This window comes from Euprymna scolopes, chromosome 29 (assembly GCF_053919585.1).
Source record: "Euprymna scolopes isolate OS-2025 chromosome 29, ASM5391958v1, whole genome shotgun sequence".
NCBI classification, from domain to species: domain Eukaryota; kingdom Metazoa; phylum Mollusca; class Cephalopoda; order Sepiida; family Sepiolidae; genus Euprymna; species Euprymna scolopes.
In genome coordinates this window covers 5,232,554-5,258,149 of record NC_136510.1, presented here as the reverse complement: position 1 = coordinate 5,258,149, position 25,596 = coordinate 5,232,554, and the positions used below count along the sequence as shown (strand labels likewise).

The 25,596-nt window shown below is 33.9% G+C and overlaps 1 protein-coding gene across 3 annotated transcripts in view; it reads left to right on the top strand.

Moving 5' to 3' along the window:
- The window catches only part of LOC145252464 (protein bicaudal C homolog 1-B-like), a 481,249-nt gene that overhangs the window by 383,943 nt on the left and 71,710 nt on the right, over window positions 1-25,596 (top strand). For all 3 annotated transcript variants that reach the window (XM_080111880.1, XM_080111881.1, XM_080111882.1), the window contains 5 exons: window positions 7,500-7,579; window positions 14,079-14,240; window positions 16,112-16,165; window positions 21,787-22,017; window positions 23,532-23,744. In XM_080111880.1, coding sequence (XP_079968006.1) covers window positions 7,500-7,579; window positions 14,079-14,240; window positions 16,112-16,165; window positions 21,787-22,017; window positions 23,532-23,744 — 740 coding nt within the window. The remainder of the gene's footprint in view (window positions 1-7,499; window positions 7,580-14,078; window positions 14,241-16,111; window positions 16,166-21,786; window positions 22,018-23,531; window positions 23,745-25,596) is intronic.

The window sequence follows — 25,596 nt, the reverse complement described above, 5'->3', positions numbered from 1 at the left end:
ATTATTGAAATCAAAATAACAAATGAAATTATTTAAATCAAAATAATAAATAAAATTATTTAAATCAAAATAACAAATGAAATTATTAAAATCAAAATAACAAATGAAATTATTGAAATCAAAATAACAAATGAAATTATTTAAATCAAAATAATAAATAAAATTATTTAAATCAAAATAACAAATGAAATTATTAAAATCAAAATAACAAATGAAATTATTGAAATCAAAATAAAAAATAAAATTATTTAAATCAAAATAACAAATGAAATTATTGAAATCAAAATAAAAAATGAAATTATTGAAATCAAAATAACAAATGAAATTATTGAAATCAAAATAAAAAATAAAATTATTGAAATCAAAATAACAAATGAAATTATTGAAATCAAAATAAAAAATGAAATTATTGAAATCAAAATAACAAATGAAATTATTGAAATCAAAATAAAAAATAAAATTATTGAAATCAAAATAACAAATGAAATTATTGAAATCAAAATAAAAAATAAAATTATTTAAATCAAAATAACAAATGACATTATTGAAATCAAAATAACAAAATTTCGAACATCTTAAAAAAACGTATCCAATGCATAATATTCCCAAAGTAATTTAAAAGATTTTTAAAAATGTTTTCAATAATTCCTTTTAAAAAGGAAAACTAATTTCAATAATTCTTAATTAAAATAAGATCATAAAAAACTTTTCAATGGTTAAAAAATAAAAAAGAACGATTAGAAAAACGTGATAACAAAAAATACATGCATAGGAGAGATATAGACGAAAGAGAAAAAGTGAAGGAATTGATTTGTCTTGTCATTACTTATGGTAGTGCTACACTGGAAGTTAGGAAGTATGTTAGCTGACTATAACCTATTTTTATTTTTATTTGTTTGTTGCATTTTTTTTTTCTTGAAAACTACAAAGTCGATCTGGCTGAAAGTTTGTATGGACATTTGTTATGATAAGGTGTAGCAAACTAAGTATTATGGTATCTGTTCGATACGCAGTTAGGAATTGATAGGTATGAGTATTGGATGCAAAAATGAGCACAGATGTAACCATATTCAATCATCAATTTGGCATACAGCATAAATTCTTAGTCAACAGGTAATAACTTTTTCGTTTTTAATTGTCTAAAAAGTTTAATGTGTGTATATTTATGTAAAAGGTATTGAGTACATTAATGAGAACACTTCTAATAATAATGATAATGATGATAATAATAACGATGATAATAAAAATAATAATAATAACAATGATAATAATAATAACAATGATAATAATAATAACGACGATAATAAAAATAATAATAATAGAAGGAAAACTCTGAAGCTAAACCTAAGAGGAGGAAGGCCTCTCCAGTCTTGGATGACAACCTCCCTAGAGCTGGTGACTCAAACAAATTACCGGTCTGCAAACCTAAACTGCTTAAGGAGTAGATAGGCACTGTCTATCGCCCGGCTTCCATACTCCTTCTTTGCTTATTAGCTAGGCATAGACATCGAATCACAGGGAGTCGACAGACCTTCAGTGGTCGATCTTGTTTCCTGACTAGGGCAATGAACGCCATTTTCCCCACTCCCGACGCATCCCATTCCCTAAACTGGGCACTTGGGAGTGTTTGAATGCCATAATGCCAGTACAAGTAGATTGGGTTGACCATCGTCTGATGGGTTGAAGGTACCGGATAGACAGTTCCTGGCTGCTGTTCCTGACTGGTAGTACAGGAGCCCAAACTCTTTGGTAACGCTTAGAGCGGCTGCTCCATCAACAGTTGTATAATATTGGGATGTTTGTAGGTCCATGTCGCGCATGGAAAGGGACCGTGCACTCATCCCCGGTGGGCTATCCCGAGGCCACAATCCTAGTAGATGACAGGACAGCTGATGGTCTGCTTGTGTTGAATGTCTGGTATTCTGCATAACCACTTGTTCAGCATCTCTTACCTAAACTGAAACTCTAAAAAAAAAAAATGACAGTACAATAAAAAATTACGCTAAACCAAGACAAAACTCAAACAAAACCAACTTGCCTTCTCCCTTGAGGCTTGCATTTACGAACATCCGTGGGCTTAGAACTAATTTAAATGATGTGGAAGCATTTCTCCTAACAAACACCCCGGATATCTTAGCAATAAGTGAGACTAACCTACACTCCTCCATCCCCTCTAACTACTTTAACATGCCTGGCTATCTCTCACTCTGCCATAAGGACTCTGACAGACATATGCACGAACTTGGAGTCTACATTCGTAACACCCTCCCCTTGACTAGAGAAACAAACCTAGAATCGGACGATCAAGCCTTTATGTGCTTTAGACTAAACATACAACATAACATTAGCTACTTTTATTTTCTCTACCGCTCTCCCTTGACCCAAGACTGCACCATAATTAACAAAGTCTCTGACAGCATAGACACAACACTCTCCCTCAACACTAGCGCACAAGTACATGTATTTGGTGACTTTAATGTCCACCACAAAAACTGGCTTGGATTCTCTACTTACACAGATGCAGTGGGCAGCACAACACATAGTTTTGCTATATCTCACTCCCTATCACAAATGGTTACGTTTCCAAACTGTTTCCCTGACCAGCAAGAACAACATGCATCACTTCTAGATCTGTTTCTGACCACAGTTCCCGAGGATTGTATAACAAATGTTGACAGCCCACTCAGGAATGCTGATCATGCAGTAATAATGGTTGAAATCGCCCTAAACTCTAGACCCAAGACTGAAGAGCCAGTGCTCAAAACAACAAGATATTATAAAAAGGCTGACTGGGAAGCCATCAGAGATTTTATCAGAGATGCCCCATGGGGAAATATTTTTTCTCTTCCTGCTGAACAGTGCACAGAATGGTTCAAAACGGCAATTGAAGCACATGTTCCCATGCGGAAATTTTATAGCAAGCCCCACTCTCCCCAATGGTTTACTTCGACTTGCGCAACTGCCATTGCTCAAAGGCAGCATGCATACTGCAGATTTAATCAACATAAGTCCAGTTCAGACAGACAGAAGTATATAGAAGCTAGAAGTAACGTTAAGAAAGAAATAGCGACAGCTAAGAGAGAATTTACTGAAACCACTAAAAAACGCATAGAAGCACAAAAATTAGGAACGCGTGACTTCTGGAAAATCTACAACAGTGTAGTAAGTAATGGGCAATCAACAATTCCCCCACTAACCAACAATCATGAGGTTGTTTGCTCAGCAACCGACAAGGCTAACATGCTTGCCAGTCAGTTTGCCTCAAACTCCACACTGGACCCTTCCAACCACCCCCTGCCTGACTTTCATTTGCGGACAGATGCCACGCTAGACAATTTAAAAGTCACCCCTGCTCAGGTGCATGCTATCATAAAAAACCTTGACACTTCAAAAGCATGTTCCCGATCTCATCCCAGCTGTGCTATTAAAAAGTGCTCAGCCAAAGTAGCTCCAGTTCTCTCCAAACTCTACAACAAATGCCTTAATGAATCTTGCTTTCTGGACTGTTGGAAAATTGCTTCTGTGGTACTAGTATTCAAGAATTCTGGTGAAAGAACTGACCCATCTAATTATCGCCCCATTAGCCTCCTCCCACTTTTCGCCAAAATATTTGAGACCTTAATTAACCATGCTCTAGTCCATCACCTTACAGATGCTAAACTTCTGACTGAAAAACAATATGGATTTAGACAAGCCCATTCCACAGCAGACATCCTCACTGTAATCTCTGAACATATATACCATTCACTGGACAAAGCGCGGGAGGGCAGAGCGGTAACTCTAGATATATCTAAGACTTTTGACAGGGTGTGGCATGAGGGTCTCCTTAGGAAAATTAGATCATACAGTATCACTGGTAGAATACTTAACATAATTAAATCCTTCTTAGATAAGAGAAAAATCCAGGTTGTCCTCGACGGTCGTACATTTAAACAATATGATATAAATGCGGGAGTGCCTCAGGGATCTATCCTTGGACCTCTATTGTTCCTAATATTCATTAATGATCTCCTCGACAAATTGCTTCTGAGATGGGTATATATGCTGATGACACCACACTCTATAATAGGCACGACAGGAAAACAAATGAACACATATCTAAAGAAATGGCAAAAACACTAGAGGATGATCTCCAATCTGTAATGGAATGGGGACAAAAATGGATGGTCACATTCAATGCTGCCAAGACTAAACTGGTTTCCTTCAATAATTACAAGAAACCTTCTCTGCCACCAATAGCAATATCTGAGAGTACATTTTTCAAACTGCTTGGCCTAACGTTCACAGGAAACATGAGTTGGAACAATTACATTGAAAGCATTGCCAGGGCTGCTGCAAAGAAGGTGGGCTCTCTCTACCGTGCTAGAAAACTACTAACACCTGAAAGTATCCTATACCTCTATAAGGCCACCATTCGCCCATGTATGGAGTATTGTTGTCATATTTGGGCTGGTGCATCTGCTACTAGTCTCTTGCTCTTAGACAGGGTTCAAAAGAGAGTCGCAAATCTGGTAGGCCCTGAACTGACATCGACGTAATGTTGCATCCCTCTGCCTATTCTACAAGTATTTTAATGGTGAATGCTCTGGCGAACTGCAGACATTTGTGCCCCCATGACGTAGACACCCTCGACAAACCCGACAGGCGGCTAAATCTCACCCCCACACAGTAGAGATCCCTAGATATAAAAGATCTTTCTACTCCAGTAGTTTCTTCCCCAGAACCGCTAGACTCTGGAATTCCATTCCAGGCCACTGCTTCCCGAACTGTACTGACATGCAGAAGTTCAAGTGTAACGTGAACCGATATCTTGCTGCCCAAATCCCAACATAGTGCCCCAGTAGTTGTTGCCCCTGATAGTGGCAATGTGCCTTGTTTGGGGTGAAAATGTAATAAAAAAAAAAAAAATAAATAAATAAATAAAATAATAATAATGTCGTAATAATTAACAAGAAAGAGAAATCCTGTCAAATCGTAGACTTTGCTGTCCCAGCTGACCACAGGGTGAGTATGAAAGAAAAAGAGAAACGAAGCAAGTACACAGAACTAGCCAGAGAGTTAAAAGGGATTTGGATGATGAAGAAAATCAAAATAGTACCGATAATAGTAGGAGCACTAGGAACAATCCCGAAAAACCTGGAAAAAAAGAATGGCAGAAATTGGAATCAGAGGAATAGCTGCAAAAATACAACGCCTAACGATAAGGAAAACGGCTGAAATATTAAGGAAAACACTTGAATGTGAAGAATAATACAAGACAATATAACCAAAGAATTGTTACAGGGAATGAAGAACACCGAAGCTGCAGATCTACATGTTCTACACCCCTATCATGCATCTCTCCATTGTTTCACCACTGTTCCCCCCCCAAAAAAAGTGATACCAAAGAGCCGAGAAGGGTCAAAGAGGATGGAAAGACAGAGGAGGGAGCACTGGCCAGACACCCGCTGGACAAGTGCAAAGAGAACTGGGATCTTGGGGAGGCTTAGTGCCACTCAAATTCCAGTATAAACCAATGGCTACTTACTGCGAGCGAGAAATCAATGGTAAGAGGCTGTTGCGATGATGCAAATTTATTTGCAAATGCTATCGAAGGAGGAGGAGAGAGTTGGACGTCTGGGGAGACTTGTTGTCACTCAGCTTCCAGAGAACACCACAGGTCTCCAATAAGATCGTTTGCTGACTTGTGTGAAAGCTCCATGTGAGCCGATAATAATAATAATAATAATAATAATAATAATAATAATAATAATAATGAGATAATAATAGTTATAATCGAAAATATAAACATGTTGTATTTGTTATGTGGGAACAATGATAAAAGAAATCGTTTATTTCCTTTTATTCGAGTAAATTTATTTTATGCTATTTTGATAGACACAAAGAATTTTCATATTTGCATTCTTTGGACTATTGGTCTTATCTTTTAGTGTTATTTTCACGACGTTTAAGTCTATGTAACCTCTGGCCTTCTTCAGGGGTATCCTGTCAAACTCGGGAATCTGCACAAAACTTCAAATGGAACTGATGGTGGAATTGCTTCCTTCCCATCCTCCTATACAGCACCTAGTATTCCCAAATGGTCACCCATCTGATACTGGCCAAGCTCATCGTTGTTTAACTTTGGTCAACTGGGGAGAACTGATATATCAACATGATTATGCTGCATAATCAGTAGAATACGGTAAAATCCAAAGAACTGTCTTTTGAGAATGAAAAAAATTCAGACCTTTTTTTTCCTCCTCTTCCTTCCTTTCCAAAAATAATTTCATGTTGAAATCTACATTCAGTGACCCTGAATTGAATATGTTGGATTCTATGAATCGAGCACATCTCCCCCTACCAGTAAACTGCTGTTGTTGACCTCTTCAGTTAGAGAGTCTTCATGAAGTAAGGGTGACAAAACTTCTAGGTCTGCTTACCATTGTATTATGGCAGCCATTTTAAAATTAATTAAATTATTTAATGTGTTCTGAATTTGTGAACTCTTTAGAAAGTAAGTACAGAATGCTAAATATGTCTATGTATGTAGATGATATATGTCGTGTTGTTTTAAATCATGAAATGACGTAAGTAGCTATGAGGTGTCTTCAACAAGTCTCCAGACTTTTTTGTACAGGCATTTAAAATTGTCATAGACTCTTGAAAATACATTATGTTATTGCTATACATCTTTTGAGATGACTGACTAATTTTTTATGATTTCAGCTTCAAATGAATAGCTACAGCAGGAATTGGAATACATCTTACTAAAGCTTGTCTACTACTAAGCTATATCTCCAGATTATAATCAATCAGTTTTTTGTTTTTTGTTTTTTAGAAGAAATAATTGGCTGAAATTTGATCTCCATGGCCGGTTGCAAAAATTATTCTTTTTTTTAATATGTATAAGAGAGAAAAGTTATTTTTAAGATCGATTTTTTTTTTTTTTTGAAGTTTCAATACTTATCAGATTAATTTCTGTACAAAGCATATATAAGAACACTGCCAGACATATAAATAATCTTTGTGTGATATTTACAAAAAATAGGCTCAGCCGTTTCAGAACCTATAAGGCAGGAACTCACACACACGCAAAGTAACTTATATATTAATAGAGATTTGTGCTCCTAGACAAAAGAAAAAACATTAATGTTGAAATGCACCTCTGTTGTATGAAAGAACGAAATAGTGAGTTGTTCAAAATGTGTTGTTTATATTATGACATTTTATTTTATTTTTTTATTTTTTTTTTTATTTTATATTTTTTTATTTTTTTTTATTTTATATTTTTTATTTTATTTTATTTTTTTATTTTATTTTTTATTTTATTTTATTTTTTATTTTTTTATTTTATATATTTTTTATTTTATTTTATTTTATATTTTTTATTTTATTTTATTTTATATTTTTTATTTTATTTTATAAAGAACGAATAGTGAGTTGTTCGAAATGTGTTGTTTATATTATACCATTTTTTTTTTTTTTTTCATTTTATTTTATTTTATTTTTTTTGCCAGATCCTCATATCAAAGTAATCGGAATGTCGAATGATGTAAAAATTGCCAAAGAAAAAATCATGAGCATTCTGGACACAAAGGTGAGACAACTCTGCCCAACTTTATAAACCTTATGTCTAACAAATAGACAAGAATATTTGAACGAAAACATTTTCTTTTTTCGTTTAAAACACAAAACTATCTGAACATACACATGTATGCTTTGGGCCAAGATCACAGTGTAGTATCTGTTCTGATGCTGCATTTAACCTTTTCCGTCCTCAGGAGGAGAAAATGGAGGAAAAATCCTTCATGACTGAAACCATTTTTATTTTTGTTGCTATCCAGAGTGCCCCTTTTTGGGGAGCTGGATTTTCCCCACATTAAAACCCGACGATGTCTTATTCTGCCCTTGTGGGGAAGCAAGTAAATAGGATACACATGTACGCATGACTACATGGTTTTTTTAGCACACACTTCAAATATAAATAACAATCTTACAGATATCTGGCTTACCTTACAGGATCCAGCTTCTTGAGGCTATTTTCGATTGCATATACGAACACACTAGAACAGCATGAATGATGAACCTGCCTCTCCAGCATCTTTTTCACAAGATATTTCACAGACGATATTCTCATTATATATAATTTTGCCTTCTGCTGTTATGAAAGACAGACACAAATCTTGTTCTCTGATTTTACTGAAGTTTTAATGGAGTCTCAGTTTCTCTAACTCTAAAAAACTTCTCTAGACTGAACAAAATTATCTTACCTCGGCAAATATGCTATCTTATTGGTCATTAGTTATCTCGACACATCGTTCCGGTTGGGACCAGTTGGGAGTGCTGAAGTAAAAGGTTGATATCGTATTATTTGGATTCTTCAGACTACTATTCTCATCTTGAGTGCCATTTTCACAATATTTCAGTCAATGAAACCTCTGAACTTCTTCAGGTGTATCCTGTTGAACTTTGGAATTTCGACAAAATTCCAAATGGAACCCTTTATTTACTTCACGGGGGTAGCATGCTCTCATTCCATCAGCCATGACTGGACGAGGTCCTAAGTAATTTGCAGTTGTATTTTTCGGTCACCCACACTCAAGATTGAACCTTTAAACTTCAGGGCAATATCACTTTTACAATTGATTTTTCCGAGTACTATAACCACTGCACCACGAGTCCTTGCTGTTAGAGGTTACATCGACTGAAACATTGTGAAAATGACACTTGATACTCCAGAGAATCCAAATAATACAAATAACCAATCCTCATCTTAAAAATTCAGAAAGATAGCATTGACATTACTTGTCTCTTAAAATTCCAACTTGCAAATACAGGCAGCAAATCTGTTAAAACTCCTCAAATAGATGCGTTGTATTATATCTACCACAGTGGTCCTACTGACAACTCAGGACATCATGATGCTTTGAGTAATCAACTTCTACTCTCAATTTCTCTCTTAGCTGATCTGATTCCAAAATCTCCTTCAAACTGATCTGCTCTGCTCTATATAATCAGGCAAGATCACTCAGCATCAGCTTGAACAAAATTATTTTGCCTCGGCAAGTATGCAATTTCATTGGTTGTTAGCTATCTTGACACATCCTTCAGGGTGAAACCAGTTGTGTCGGTCACTCAGGCTTGTTTTTGTGCGGCCAAAAATCTCTCACTCACTCACTTGTCACTTAAAACAGTGCTAACATTTGAGCTGACCCTTTTTGACCTCTCCTTTGACCTCTCCCACAGATTTCAGCTGACAGCATTTTCTCCAGCCCGTAGTCTAAATAATATTTTCTACTCAAACTTGATTTTCATAATTCGTGCAAACAATATTCTTCCTTTGGTCAACAGTGGTAATGCCCTGCTGGTTAGTAATGACAGAAATCTCTTGAACTTACTCCATTGACCCCTATCTCTTGCAATCACACTAGCACCTGCTCCAACCTATGCTCCAGGTAACAAAACGTCTCAATGTTAATAGCTTTGCCATCCAAATATACTTTCTCCACATCTGAATTCTCATTCATCTCCATTTTCTTATTTCTTGCACACCCTAAATCCTTCGTAGGGTCCTAGCACTTTGTCATAACTCAGCTTGGCACATTACTGTCATGAAACAACTTTTTTGTTTTCATTTTGAAGATCTCAGAATAGGAGAAGATAACTCAATTTCAAAACACAGCTGTTTAATCTAATAAGAGAATTGTAAAGAAAAACTTTGTTTAAAAAAAAGTCACACACATTCCAATAATGATTATAAATTGTATTATTTTTTTTTATTTGTTACAAAAATTACAGAATTTTTACTTTGTTATGAAAATTAAAAAAAAAGAAATTGTTTTCTCAAAACAAAAAGTCATATGTATTTCAATAAATCGTGTCATATAATGACAACTTTCATTTATTTCAGAATTTTGATTTTGTTATAAAAATTTATATTTTGTAAAAAAAAAAAAACTTATTTTGTGTTATTAGAATTTTCTTAATTTTATTTTAACTCAAAAATTGAAATTGTTTCTCTCCCCCAGCTCCTACCATTTTGAAATTTAATTGTCTCCCCCTGTTCTAAGATTTTCAAAACGAAAACAAAAATGTTGTTTGGTGACAGTAATATGCAAGTGCTCTCAGCTTTAATGCAATAATAAATTAGTGATTTATTAATTGAACTAGTGTAACTTAAACAGTATTTCAAATTAGTTTAGTGCACTAGTTTTATTTAAAAAAAAAAAATGAAGAACTTTTTAGTCAAAATAAAGCCACTAAAGGTTTGATCTCTGTACTGGGCTAGAAAACTTCTCACACCTGCAAAAATAAAAATAATTTTTTTAATCTTAATTTAAAAAACATTTTTTTAAATTGGCAATGTATTTGCTGAAATTACGGTAATTTCATAATTTCTATTTTGATACATAAGCAACGTTGAGCCTGATCAATACTAAAATGAGTGACCATTTGGGAATTCCAGGTGCTATATGTACTCTCCGCTTATCTCGGCATTCTTTCTGGTTATCCTGGACTTCTCTTTTCCACTGGACCCAAACAGTGCTGATTCAGGAGAGGTGTGGTTGGGGGATTGCGCAACCCTTGCCTCATAATTACATGTGCCGCTACCTTTACAGGGGGTATCCATTGTTTTTTTAGGACTGACCAGAGGAAATTATGATATTTTGATATATTTTTGTTTAATTAATCTTGTTGTTAAAGCACAATGTTTTCAATTATTTATTGTTAATCTCTCGTTTAGTGATGGGACAGTTCCAATATTTTTCCCGATTCCAATACAATTACCGATTCTAAATTCCTGATTCTGATATAATTATTGATTCCGATTCCAATTCTTTATAAATCTCTAAATATTTAACTATATAATCGTTATTTGTTCCTAATTACTGCAAAACACGTTATATGTGCACCTATTTTCTCAAACGTAAAAGCACACTTGTGACGTTAGGGATGACCCGTAGATTTTAGCTTTACTGGTAGTTTAAAATCGACAAATATTTATTACTACAGGCAGTGGAAGATTTTGTTTTAAATAAAATCGAATAATAAAAAAAAGATAATTAAAGGAATCGTTTTTGGCATCGGAAAATACACAAATTTTTCTGATTCTGATTAATCATCGCAACACTACTCTCTTCTGTGAAATATATGTCAAATGCAGGTACTTATGCAATTTACGACCTGTGCTGAGGTCAGCAACTTCCGGCAGTTTACAAAAACAGCCGATAAAAGCCGAATGAAATCTTTGTGGTATCAAAATCGGAAAAAAAATAATTAAATAACTTAAGCGTTAAAAACTTACCAAAATTACTGGATTCATGATTAAGATTGTGATAACAGAATATTCTTTGGACCCTCAAGTATATATCTGACGCAATAAGACAGTCAATCAACTGAGAACCACATCAGTCTATATAAAAACTAGGGATGGGACGATTCCAGTATTTTTACCGATTCCGATACACTTACCGATTCTGTATTAAATTCCTGATTCCAATACAATTACCGATTCCGATTCTTTCTAAATCTCTAAATATTTAACTATAAAGTTGTTACTTTTCACGATTACCGTAAAAACACGTTAAATGTGCAGATATTTTCTCAAACGTATAGATACTGATTTTAGTTTTACTAATAGGTTAAAATCAATGAATATTCACTATTTTAGTATGACTATCAGCAGTAGAATATTTTTCTTTAAAGAAAATCAAATAAAAAACCCTTTAAAACAATCATTTTTGGCATCGGAAACTAGGCACAAATTTTTCTGATTCCGAAACACCCAAAATTGCCGATTTTTAAAAAAAAAACTTTTTTTATTTCCGATTCCGATTAATCGACTCAACACGAATAAAAACCTATAAGATATTAACGGATATATACTCGAGTCAAAACAATGAAAAGAATATGCTGTTGTCACAACCCTAATTATGATGTAGATGATTAAAAAAAAATATTTGTTAATTTTAGTTAGTTTAAATGGTAATGATACTATGATTGTCTTCAAACTGGAAAAATTATGAAATTCAATAGTTAAACTACCACTGAGATTTTTTTTTTCATTTCATAAACTTACCTTCATTATTATCCATAGTGCTTGAAAAAAAGTGTGTTTATGACAACAAACGAAATTCTCCACTTTCTGAGACAGATGGTGGCATACTGAATGTAAGCAATGGACAGTTGTAATCTGGAGGAATCTGGCATCTACCCAGATACTGAACTAATACGTACAAGGCATGTTTGCATCAATTCCAACTTTATTTATGCCGTTATATTCATTTATTTACAACTGAACAAATTAGTTCAATCAGGTCAAAAAGAGTTAAAATTCACGTTATACAAATCCATCATATCATTCTCATATCATTTCTCTCCATACAACGGATGAAAGTTCAGGACCTATCAAGTCGGTGACTCTCTTTTGAACTCTGTCCAAGAGGGAGAGACTAATAACAGATGCAACAGCCCAAATGTGACAACAATACTCCATACATGGGCGAATAGTGGCCTTGTAGATTGATTAAAAAAAATAGTTATTGTTAATTTTAGATGATGACATACTGCATATAAGCAATGGACAGTTACTGAACTAATACGTACAAGGCATGTTTGAATCAATACCCACTTTATTTATGCCGTTATATTCATTTATTTATGACTAAACGAATTAGTTCAACCAGGTCATCATAAGAGGTTAAATAACCTGAAAAACAAAACAACCAAACCTGTTCTTCCTTTTTCTCTCTATTTCCTCTTCTGCATGTGAAAGAATTCATTAAAAAAAAAAAAAGTACAAATCATTAAAGAACTGCAACAATATTATGACTATGAGATGTTTGCCGCCTGGCTATGTTATGAATCGTCCTAGTGTGACTCTGCACCAAACCCAGCATGATTAATCTTATCGTACTGATGTAAGGACAGCTTAGTGATAACTATCTCGGATCACCAGCAGAGTCATATCAGAGCTTATCACTTAGATCAGTTGCTTAGTGCGACCGAGAAGCGTTAAATGCAACGCTGGATGGTTGAGAACCGCTGCAATCTATGAAATCTATTAATATATTGCAATCTCAGGAAACTTTTTTTAAAAACAGAATTAACTCTGATTTTTTATACCCCCCCCCGCCCCTGGGATCGCTCTCTAATCCTCAGAATCGCTAACCCTTACCCTTGGAATTGCTATACAGAGCCATTCACGCCTTTCAGTTGATGATTTATCTTTGAAAATAAAGTAAACAGAAATCTGAAAAAAGCACGAGTAAAATTTTGTTTTTAATGCAATATAAAAAAAAAAATTTTTATATTGCATTAAAAAAAAATTTTTATATTGCATTAAATTTTTTTTTTTTATATTGCAGTAAATTTTTTTTTTTTATATTGCAGTAAATTTTTTTTTTTATATTGCAGTAAAATTTTTTTTTTTATATTGCAGTAAAATTTTTTTTTTTATATTGCATCAAATTTTTTTTTTATATTGCATCAAATTTATGAATTTTTTTTATAGGAGATGCACTCGGTGCAAATCTATATAAGATAAATATGAAAAAAAATGTGTGCAGTTTCTGCTTTTTTATGGGATGCACTCAGTGCAAATCTATAAAATTATGCAAACAACCTGGAGTTTTTTGTGTGTATTAAATATTACTTTCTTTCAGTAATGAGAGCCTAGATATGACCTTAAACAACATCCGGTAGTAAACCTCAATCAGTGGAGGAGAAATCCTTCGAGACTGAGACAATTTTTATTTTTTGTTCCTATCCAGAGTGCCCTTTTTGGGGAGCTGGATTTTCCCCACATTAAGAACCGACCTTGTGTATGGGAGACAAGTAAATAGGAACAATCCTCTAATTTTTTCTTTTTATGAAAGCACTTTTCATCTTTTGACAGAAGACAAAACAGATACTATGCTTTGATCTTGGGCTGAAGGTTGAGTACTCAGTCGTCGGCCCTAATCCCTTTGATTAATTTACAATATGCGTAACATTTTTTAACATGTTTTATTAACTATTTGCTCTTATATTCAGTTGTGACAGAAATTTGCATGCTGAGTCTATTTTAGTCACAGCTTTTTTTTTGTTTTTTCCAGGGTAACCGAGTGACCTTGAAAATGGACGTGTCACACACTGACCATTCCCACGTAATCGGAAAGGGAGGGAACAATATAAAGAAAGTGATGCAAGGAACAGGTTGCCATATTCACTTTCCAGACTCAAATCGTGGCAACAACGTCCAGGAGAAAAGTAATCAGGTATGTCTATTTTTTTGTTCATTCTTTTTCTTTCTTTCATACAATGGGGGGGAGGGGGGATATAATTGGCCTACCCCAGAAAGAGAGACTTTCGATGGGTTGCACACATGCAAATTAATTCCATTTGAGGAATGCAAGGCTTTCCACCATTGTCTATTGAAATGCATAATTTGACTAGAAATATGTGAGAGGATATTGGTCAAGAGATTGAGACAATAGACAATGGGAAATATGAAACATTCCAGGATATAAGAATGTTTACAAAAGCGAACAAGAGTTGGTTAAAGAGCAAGGATAAGCTAACACATTTTTCTTCACTGCCAAAACATCTTCACCCCCCTCCCCCCGCCGCCACATGCCTTCACTGATGTCAACACCTGTCATACTAAATCAAAAAGGTTGTCAATGTGGAATGAACAAAATATTTTTATAAACCAGCTGTGTTGTGCTTTATTTGCTGTCAAGTGTATATATCATAGACCAATGACAAAAGTTGATTTAGAAATTATATAGACTGAAAAGTGCAGCGAATATATAATACTATGCAGAGTTCGAATCCTATTGGACCTTTTGTAGTCATTTACATGCTAATACTGTTGGGACAAGGTATAAACCCACAATGTTACACCCTTGGTTTTGGGGTAAAGTAGTAACTACATCTTCATCATTTTAAGTTTTCTTCTCCATTTCAAAATTTAACTTTTACTTGACCAGTTTTATTTAGAACTAGCAAGGTTACTTGGACATACACACGCACATACACATGGACAACTCCCTTTATATAATAGATAGACATTATTTGATTAATTTTTCCCACCTTCTGGCCTTGTCATATCTTGCTGTGGTAACAAGCAATTAAATCATACTATGACATCTAGAGAGTTCAATTTCCACTCTCTAAGGTCCCTATTGACCCCCTGGCTCCCAAGTCTTGATTTGTCTAGTGCCACTCTGTGTTTGACCTATACTGACTCCATTAAAGTTTGCAGGTCCATTGGCACCATTTGTCTCCAATACACATATCTGGATATGATGCTGGATCATCCCCCCCCTCCTTAACCAAGCTCTTTTATAGAGGAGACTTTGTTGGCTTGGTTACACTGCATGCCGCAATTTGGGAGCGTTTATCCACAAAGCAATAGCTTCAAAACCACTCGAAGATTGGTGGAGATGCCTGGGAGGCAAGTTGAAGATATGGTTATGCACCATCACAGCTGAATTTAAATCTAGCTCCAGTCTACAGGTTTATGGTTCAAACAAGATCCATAAAAGAATCTCAAATCTAATAGATCCCGCACTATTGGCCAAGCTTCAACCACTGTCTCATCACCACAATGTTGCATCTCTGTGCCTGTTTTACAAGTACTTTAATAGAATTTGCTCTGATGAACTCATAGCATTTGTGCCCCCTCAACGTGCATATTCCTTACTAGCTTGGCAAGCAGCAAAATTTCACCCTTTCATCGTTAAAGTCTCTAGATGCTGAAAAGCTCCTTCCCTGGGATGCTAGACTTTGGAATTCCTTCCCTAATTCCTGCTTCCCTAACTGTACTAACATGCAGAAGTTTAAAAGCATTGTTGAACAGACATCTAACGGCTCAACTCCCCACAGTCCCTTCTTAGATACAATCCCAAATAGTAGCCACTTATGTTCCAAGTGACAATATGTCTTGTTAGGATTGAAAAAGAGTAAAAAAAAAAAAAAAATGCCATAAAAGTGTCGAATCAATAATTTCTCAAAGACTGGCTGAAAATATTTCAGCCTATTTTGGATTTTGTTGCACGTTGGTGGAGGTATGCACTCTAATGAGTGCTATTATATTTTTCATCTTTTGTTGAATTTTCATTGAAATTTTGTTTTTTGATTACAGGTTTCCATTGCCGGTCAGCCAAGTGGGGTTGAAAGTGCAAGGGTACAGATTAGGGTAAGGATAATTTTCAGATTTTTAACATCTACATATTAATGCGATAGCGTATGTTCTATTTTTTGTGTGTCACGCTTACATTTTTTTTCTTCCGGTTGATGGTTGTTTGATTGTTATGACCTTTCATTTCTTGTAATTAATAATTTTACAAATATTTCTTCATAAGTTTTGGTTTTGGTTTCAATTCAAGCTGATGCACCCAAGTCATATGGATATATTTTTTTAATTTTGAAATCACAACTTCATAATATATAAAAATCAATAGAAAATTGACTCTATAATAATATATACGAAATCTGCATAAAGTAAAATTTCATATTTAAGCATACTTTACAACCGGGCTATGCCGGGCGTCCCTGCTAGCTTAGATAAATACTTTTGCAGTTTTAACAAAAGAGCTACAATAATATCAGGGCGTCTCCATTTACGCTGAACATCTACAGAATGCCAACATCAGTATATTACATATGAAAGAGTCCGCTGGGGAATGTCCACAGGTCCCGCTAGTTTTTATGATTTTAATGATAAACATGTATTTTTGAACTAGCAGGCCGCCTGGCGTTACCCGGTCGTAAAATATGCTTAAATATGATATTTTAATTCATGCAGATTTCACATTTATTATTTATAAAGCTAATTCTCTATAGATATTGGTTATTATATTATAGTAGTGATCCCCCTACCCCCAATGTGGCTAGGTCATAAAATATTCTTAAATATGATATTTTAATTCATGCAGATTCTGTATTTATTATTATTTATTTTTTATTTTTTATTCAATTTTCACCCCAAGCAAGGCACAGTGCCACTTTGAAGCAGGGGGCTACTATCAGGGACTTAATTAGCGGGGGCATTATAAAGGGAGATGAGTAGAAAGATGTTTGTTAACATTACACTTGAACTTCTGCATATCATTGCAGTTGGGAAAGCAGAATCCCTGAAGGGAGTTCCAAAGACCCGCAGTTCTGGGGAAGAAACTATTGGAGTAAAAGGCTTTCTTGCACCTAGGGATCTCTACTGTAAAGGGATGAGACTTAGTAGCTTGTCGGGTTTGTCGGGGGTAGTTACGTCGGGGAGGTACAAGTGTTTGCAGTTCGTCAGAGCATTCACCATTAAAGTATTTGTAGAACAGGCAGAGGGACAGAGGCTGAAGCCTAGATGACAGTTCAGGACCTATCAGGTTGGCGACTCTCTTTTGAACCCTGTCCAGGAGCGAGAGACAAGCAGCAGATGCACCAGCCCAGATGTAACAACAGTACTCCATACATGGGCGAATGGTGGCCTTATAGAGGTATAGGATACTGTCAGGCGTAAGTAGTTTTCTAGCACGGTAGAGGGAGCCAACCTTCCTTGCAGCAGCCTTGGCAATGCTCTCGATGTATCTATTCCAGTTCATATTCCCTGTAAACGTTAGGCCGAGGAGTTTAAAAGAAGTACTTTCAGGCAATGTGTTCTTGGCCATTGCTATTGGTGGTAGAGAAGGTTTCTTGTAGTTATTGAAGGAAACCAGCTTAGTCTTAGCAGCATTGAATGTGACCAACCATTTTTGTCCCCATTCCACTACAGATTGGAGGTCATCCTCTAGTGTTTCTGCCATTTCCTTGGATATGTGTTCATTTGTTTTCCCCTCATATCTGTTATAGAGAGTGGTGTCATCGGCAAATATATCCATCTCCGAAACAATTTTATCAGGAAGGTCATTTATGAATATCAGGAATAATAGAAGTCCAAGGATAGACCCCTGAGGTACTCCCACATTTATGTCATATTGTTTAGATGTGCGACCGTCGAGGACAACTTTGATTTTTCTATTACTTAAGAAGGATTTAATTGCATTATGAATTCTTCCAGTGATTCCATATGATCTAATTTTCCTTAGAAGACCATCGTGCCATACCCTGTCAAAAGCTTTAGGTATATCAAGGGCCACCACTCTACCCTCCCCTGTTTTGTCCAATGAACGGTATATACGTTTAGAAACTACGTTTAAGATATCTGCTGTTAAACGGGCTTGCCTAAATCCATATTGTTTGTCAGTCAGGAGTTTAGCAGCTGTTAGGTGCTGGACTAGGGCTTGATTAACTAAGGACTCAAATATTTTGGCAAAAAGCGGGAGGAGGCTAATGGGCTGATAATTTAGTGGGTCAGTTTTTTCACCAGAATTCTTGAAGACTGGTACCAAAGTCGGGAAAGCAAGATTCATTAAGGCATTTATTGTAAAGTTTGGAGAGAACTGGAGCAACCTCGGCAGAGCATTTTTTTAATAGCACAGCCGGGATGAGATCTGGTCCACATGCTTTTGAGGTGCCTAGGTTTTTTATAATAGCATGTACCTGAGAAGGGGTGATTTTCAAATCGTCTAGTGTGGCGTCTGTTCGCAGATGAAAATCAGGGAGGGAGTGGTGTACCAAGTTCAGTGTGGAGTTTGAGGCAAACTGACTGGCAAGCAGATTAGCCTTGTCAGTTGCCGTTGATTGTTTGATAGTGGGGGAATAGTTGACTGTCCATTATTTACTACTACGCTACTATTTTCTATCGATTATTATATTCTACTCAATATATAGTAATGATTTCAAAAGTAAAAATAAAATATGATTTGGGTGCCATCAGTTAGAATCGAAACCAAAACCTCTAGGTCTCCAGCCTAATTCATTACCGTTTGTACTATGTCTTAACATATAGAAAAATTTTCCAAATGACATAAAATCTAAAAATATATTAATGCATGCATACCAGAGCATTTTAGGTCAACTTACATCGGCCAAATTCCATTTTTTTTTCAATTTAGACCCCATAACAGCTATTTTTACCAGCTAAAAGACCAAATCAAATTTGTCCAAATCCCTGATATGTTGTTTCAAGTCTGCAGACCAAAAATTAGCAACATAGTTCGGTAGCTTTATATATAACTATGATATATATATTTATATATAACTATATAAGAGGACGGCTCAACAAGAATTTGTTTCCATTGGACTTTTTACATGAAAAAAAGCATAATAGTAATTTTTCGTTAATTTTTTTTCTCTCTGTTTGTGTGTTTCAGAATTTTTGAGATGAGGATCAATAATTTTTATTCTTTGTATTCTTCAGTCTACTATTCTCATCTTCAATGTTATTTTCACAACATTTTATATTATGTAATTGGTGACTTTCTTATAAAAAACAAACTTTGAACTTTTTTAGGCGCATCTTGTAAAACTTGAGAATCTTCCTATCAAATTTGCTAATCTGTACATAATCATCAATACAACCTTTTTATCGATGGAAGTAGATTGTTCTTGTTTCATCAGCCACGACTGAAAGTAATTGATGATTGTATTCTTAGTATTGTCCGCACTGAAGATTGAACATTTAATCTCTAGAAAATTGTCATTTACAACTGATTATTACTCAGCATTTATATCCGTTACACACAGTTCCTTGCGATCATAGCTGACATAACAAGAGCAAACTACCTTTATGGATTAAATAAAGAGTTCCATTTGAAATTCTGGACAGAGTTTTTGATTTCAACAAGAAATTTACAATTTCTACAAGATCACTTAAAAAAGGTCGGACATCGACCAAAACGTAGTGAACATTCAAGATGCAAACAATAGTTTAAATAATCCACATGATACAAGGGTTAACAAAATGTTTTGATTAACAATTGAATGATGAAGAATATTATTAGAGGATTGAAAATAATGAAGATTTATGTGGATTACAGATTTCCATATCTAAAGAACATTGAAGGTTACTTCATCGGAAACATTGTGAAGATAATATCTAAGATGAGAACATTGATCAGAATAATCCAAATGATACCAACTTCTTGTTTTTGTATGATTTGTTTGATGACAGGTTTAAATTGAAATGTCTATCATTAAAATTGAGTATAAAAATTAAGATTAAACTTACATATATTATAAGATTAAACTTATACTTTTAAGATTAAACTTATCCTTATAGAATGAAACTTATCCTATTAGATATATTGGTGGTGATCATATGTACTCTCTATGGAACTATGACCTTCTTTTATTTGTCTGGAGAAACCTTGTCACTCTAAACTACTCAACATTGTCTTAATTGCTAGGAGAAACCTTCTCAATTTCAACCCTAATGCAGCAGATGAGAAGAAAATCACTTTACAAAAAATAAATCGATGCACCGAGTAACCTACCCAACGGAAGACAAAGTGCAGACCTGATATTCAAAGCAAATGAAACTAAAAACTCTGGAATTGCCAGAAGTAAAGACAGAATGGCTTGAGATCATTATTGACAAACTCAACGCAGTGTTAATTTCAGATTGAGAGAATGTCAACCCATGGCTAGGAGCAAATTGTAGTATCTGTTCTGATACTTACACTTCATCTTTTCTTAGTCCTTGATCATTGAAGAAATCCTTTTAGACTGTGGGAATTTTAATTTTTGTTTCAATCCAGGACGCCCTTTTTTGGAGAGCTGGATTTTCCTACATTAAAAGCGCACATTGTGTCTAATTCTGCCCTCGTGGTGGTGGTGGGGGGGGAGGAGCAAATAGGAACTCAACACTCTTTTCAAGATGTTGTACCATGTTATTGGCACTATAATAATCTAATATATAAAATTACCTTATGGGGGGGGGCGCAGCAGACACAAATATGAATAATGAGTTCTCAGATAGGTTGTTATTTATCATGACAATTGGTGGTTGAGAATGTTTTTTGTAATTGTTAAAGGAAAGAAGCTTAATCTTAGTAGCATTAAATGTTACCATTCATTTACAGGCTCCATTCTACTACAGATGGAAAGTCGTTTTCTAAGGTTTCAGCCATTCCGTTGGATATATGTATAGTTGTTTTTCCCTCATAGAGCATGTGTGTCGTCAGCAAATATACCCATCTCAGATGCAATTTTATCAGGGAGGTCATTTATGAATGTCAGAAATAGTAAAGGTTTAAGAATCGAGCCGTAAAGCACACCCGCATTGATATGATGCTGTTTAGATTTATAACCTTCGACCATACTGGACAATCTGGATTTTCCGCTTGCCTAGGAAAGATCTGATTATGTTACGTATTCGTCTAGAAATACCATATGATTTAATTTTCATTAATTTCACCATTTTAGCCATGCACTATATAATAGCTAACCAAAAATGGTTTAATATTACACAGAAAAACCAATCCATTTTTTTTTTTATCTTGTCTCATATAAAAAGCAAAACAATGTTTCTTTGTCTGTCTATCTGTCTGTCTGTCTGTTCCACAGGTGAGCTTATCTGTAAGTATGCAGTTGGAAATTGACCCCCCCCCCAAAGCATCATTTATTTATGATTGGCTGAGGTGACATGAACATCAAGCAGATTATGCCCTCAATACCAGACCTTGTCAAAGGCGTTGTATATAACAAGGGCTACTGCGATAGCTGCCCCCTTTCTGTATAAGTTCAGAAAAAAATACAAATAAGTACAAATAAAAATTAAAAAAACTAAAATAACTTTAATGCATCCCAGACAACGCCAGATTGGTACAGTTAGTGTTTTGCATTGGTAAAAATGTTTTATTCAAACTTGAAGTTACTTTTTTTCTTATGGATTGAATTATAAAATACAAATATTTTATAATTTTCTCTTTTCGTTTGTTTTTATAGGAACTTCTCCCTCTCGTGTTCATATTTGAAATGTCCCTATCATCTCCTTACCCCGATCCATCTTCATCGCACTTGCTACACCTGCAACAGGTGTACAATGTGACTATCACCTTTAAACAGAAACCACGCACATACTTGACCATCATCACCGTCCGAGGGTCAGTCTACAATGCCAAAATGGTAAAGGAAGCTACGGCACGGCTTATGGAGCATCTCATGAACAGTGTTGGGGTAAGTGTTACCACAGCTCAATGTTAAATTTGGCCTTGTCCATTGAGAGAGCATGATAGCACATTAGTTCTGGGAATGATTAGGTGGTAGAGCCAAAGGACGAAAGTTATCCTATAATGTGGAGGAAAATGGTTGCACACTATTAGCAAATGCATTGATAAAAACTAGCAGAACCTGTGGAAATTCAAAGGTAGTTGAAAATTTTTAAAATCTAAATAAAATGAATAAAAAATAAAACAAATAACGAATTTAAAACAATTTTTTTTGCAATTTTTTTAACCTTTTTACTAAAAAGAATTGATTTGAAAAAATTTAGATTTTTTTCTGAATAATTTTTTGATATAAATTTTAAAGGAACAGATGTCAATTAACTTGCACATTTTTTTTAAATTTTAAAAAGACACTATAATAAAAAAAAACTTAGTTTCCTCTTAAGATAACTTTTTTAAATTATAAAATAAAATAGCCAATTTGAAACCGTAAACAGATAGCCATGTTTTTTTTTGTTTTTTTTGTAGAGGAAATAGTTTTAATGATTTTTAACTGATAAAGAGCGACTATAAATGGAGGTAATTCGTTCCTCATTAATTAATGTTTGCAATGATGATGTTTTTTTTTTTTTGCGACACTGGATGTCGAACGAGTAAATTAATATTTAGGTAAGCAACAAAAGTAATTCCCTTTATAAATAAATTTTATTCATGCAGTGGTTTCCTCCCAACTTGCCTAATAATAAAGGAAAAGTGAAGACGTTTCTTGTCTGGATGACAGCATGGCTCCCAGTGAAGTGAATTTTTAATATTGCATTAACCTGCCCGAGGTCATATTGAAGCAGAATATTATTGGGTTGTTTTCCAGAATACCTCATATATATATATATATATATATATATATATATATATATATATATATATATATATATAAACAAAAATAAAGAATAAAGCTGTATGTTATATGAAGAAACGAAATGATCATATTCCAAAAATCACATAAATTGATCAAATAATTTTATTTTTATAAAGAAAATCATTTTTAAGCAATTAATATTTATAAAGAAAATCATTTTTAAGCAATTAATATTTGTAGACATTACAACGTAAATCTCACAAGTTTGAATTATTGAGTTATCTCCCCTGATTATTTTACTTTTTTTATATATATAGATTATCAAAATGGCAGACAAGACAGCCACTCTTTAGTTACTTATAAAATTTGGTTTTCTTATTTAAAAATAAAACTACTTGATCAATTTACATGATTTTTGGAATATGATGTTTTCATTTCATCATGGATATGTATATCATAAAGATTTTTAAAAAATGTTTTTAATATAAGTGGAATTTTGGATAAGAACATATTATTGTTATATCTTTGGTAGTTTTTAAAATTTAGTCATGCACTATATAATAGCTAACCAAAAATGGTTTAATATTAAACAGAAAAACCAAACCATTTTTTTTATCTTGTCTTATATAAAAAGCAAAACAATGTTTGTCTGTCTCTCTCTCCCACAGGTGAGCTTATCTGTAAGTATGCAGTTGGAAATTGCTCCCCAGCATCATTTATTTATGATTGGCCGAGGCGACATGAACATCAAGCAGATTATGCAGAGGACAGGGGCCAGTGTCTACTTTCCAGAACCCAACAATGTCAACCCACTTCGGAAGGGGACAGTCTACATTACTGGACCCATTGAGAGCGTTTATCAAGCTCGGCAGCACTTGATTGTGAGTAAACGAAAAAGATCATTTTGTTTTTGTATAATTTATAAGGAAATTTTTTTTATATTAAAAACAAAAGCTATAAGGAAATTGGTTTATTTTTTTATTTATTTATTTTTTTTACAAATCAAGGCCCAGACATCACTCGAGGGTAAGGGTTAATGTGTGTATTGTAGTCATTGGGACAGTTGCACAATAATCGTTTGTCGAAGGAATTTGGTATAATTATATTATTTATGAGGACGGCTGAACAAGAACTTGTTTACATTGGACGTGAAGATAATTATATCGTAGTCAGCTGGAAAGCAGACCAGCAGAACAAAGTTCCACAGGCAGGCAGTTCTAGGGAAGAAGCTTTGTTCATGGAATCCATGTCTAGATTTCGGCAATGATAGAGATTGGAGGAGTTTATTGATAGTGATTTTGGTTAGATGAGTGTTTTTTATGAAGGATTAACGAGGGGGGACCACAGATTGGAGCTCAGTTGAACACTTGCCATGAAAATAGCTCGCAACATCTGTTTGTAAGCCTTTTTAGGTTATTTTGATGGCTTTTTTTGATCAAATCATTCTAATCTTTTTCTGATTTTGGAATTATGTGACATGAAATGATGTCATAAATTTTGAGCAGTTTTTTAATTTATTTTTTTTGTTTTCGATAATTTTATTGATAGGATTCTTGTAGAAATTTAAAGAAAATTGTTTTTTTGTTTTTGTTTTTTTGCTTTTTTTTTTAAATCGAAATTCACTATTTTTTTAGATCCTTATAAGAAAATATAGAATTAAAAGAAAAATAATTCAACATAATGTTTTCTATATTATCAAAAAAAATAGGATTGTAAAAAGTTTTATTTAAAATTATTTGAAAACTGGTGAATTAAAATTAATGTTTAAAAATATAGAATGCTCTCTTATTGATTACTGTTCACGCAATAACCCTTATCCCTGAGTGGCTTCCGGACCTTGATAAGTGGTGACCGCCATGTAAAAAAAAAAATATATATATATATATATATATATATAGACTTGTATGTAATATACTGAGTTCGTGTAATCCAGTAAATTTTCATATACCAATAAGTTTTAAGCCAAGAAGAGATGACTTAAAAAGTAAGCTACAAAATTATCGTATTTCATAATTGAGCATTCATTCATATACTGTGTAAGCAAAATCAAGACTTCAAAAAGGTGTTGATGGCAACAAAATATATGACAAAATTGCTGTAAAGTTTTATATTCTATATATATATATATATATATAAAACTTTACAGCAATTTTGTCATAAATTTTTAGCAGTTTTGGGTTTGTTTGTTTTTTTCATTTATTTATTTTATTTTATAATTTTTTTATAGGATTCATGTAGAAATCTAAAGTAAAGTGTTTTTTTTTATATATATCAAACCATTAGTGACCAAAATTTCACTATCGTCTCCAAGCATCTTTTATTCATGATTGACCGAAAGACACGACTAGAAGGAAATAAATAACTATTTTCTTTTTTTACCAAATTGAAGAGATAATTGCAAAAATGGTCCAAAAGTGATTGTATTTTCTTTTCCCAAAAACAAGGAATTATTTTCTATTTGGACACATGCAATTAAGAGAATTTCTTGCCAGGTAAATATAGTAAAGTAAGAGATGTTTATTTTTTTTAAATTTTATTTAATTATTTGTACACTTTGAAATTTAAGAAATTTAAGAAATCAAAAACGATATGTGCTTTCTTTAAAAGAAATATGGGGTTTGTATTACTGTACACATAGATTCGAAAAAGTTGTCAAAAAACAAATATATAACAAATAAATGTTATCAAAGGCAAGATAAGTTACTTTTCTACCAAACTGGATATATTTTTCGT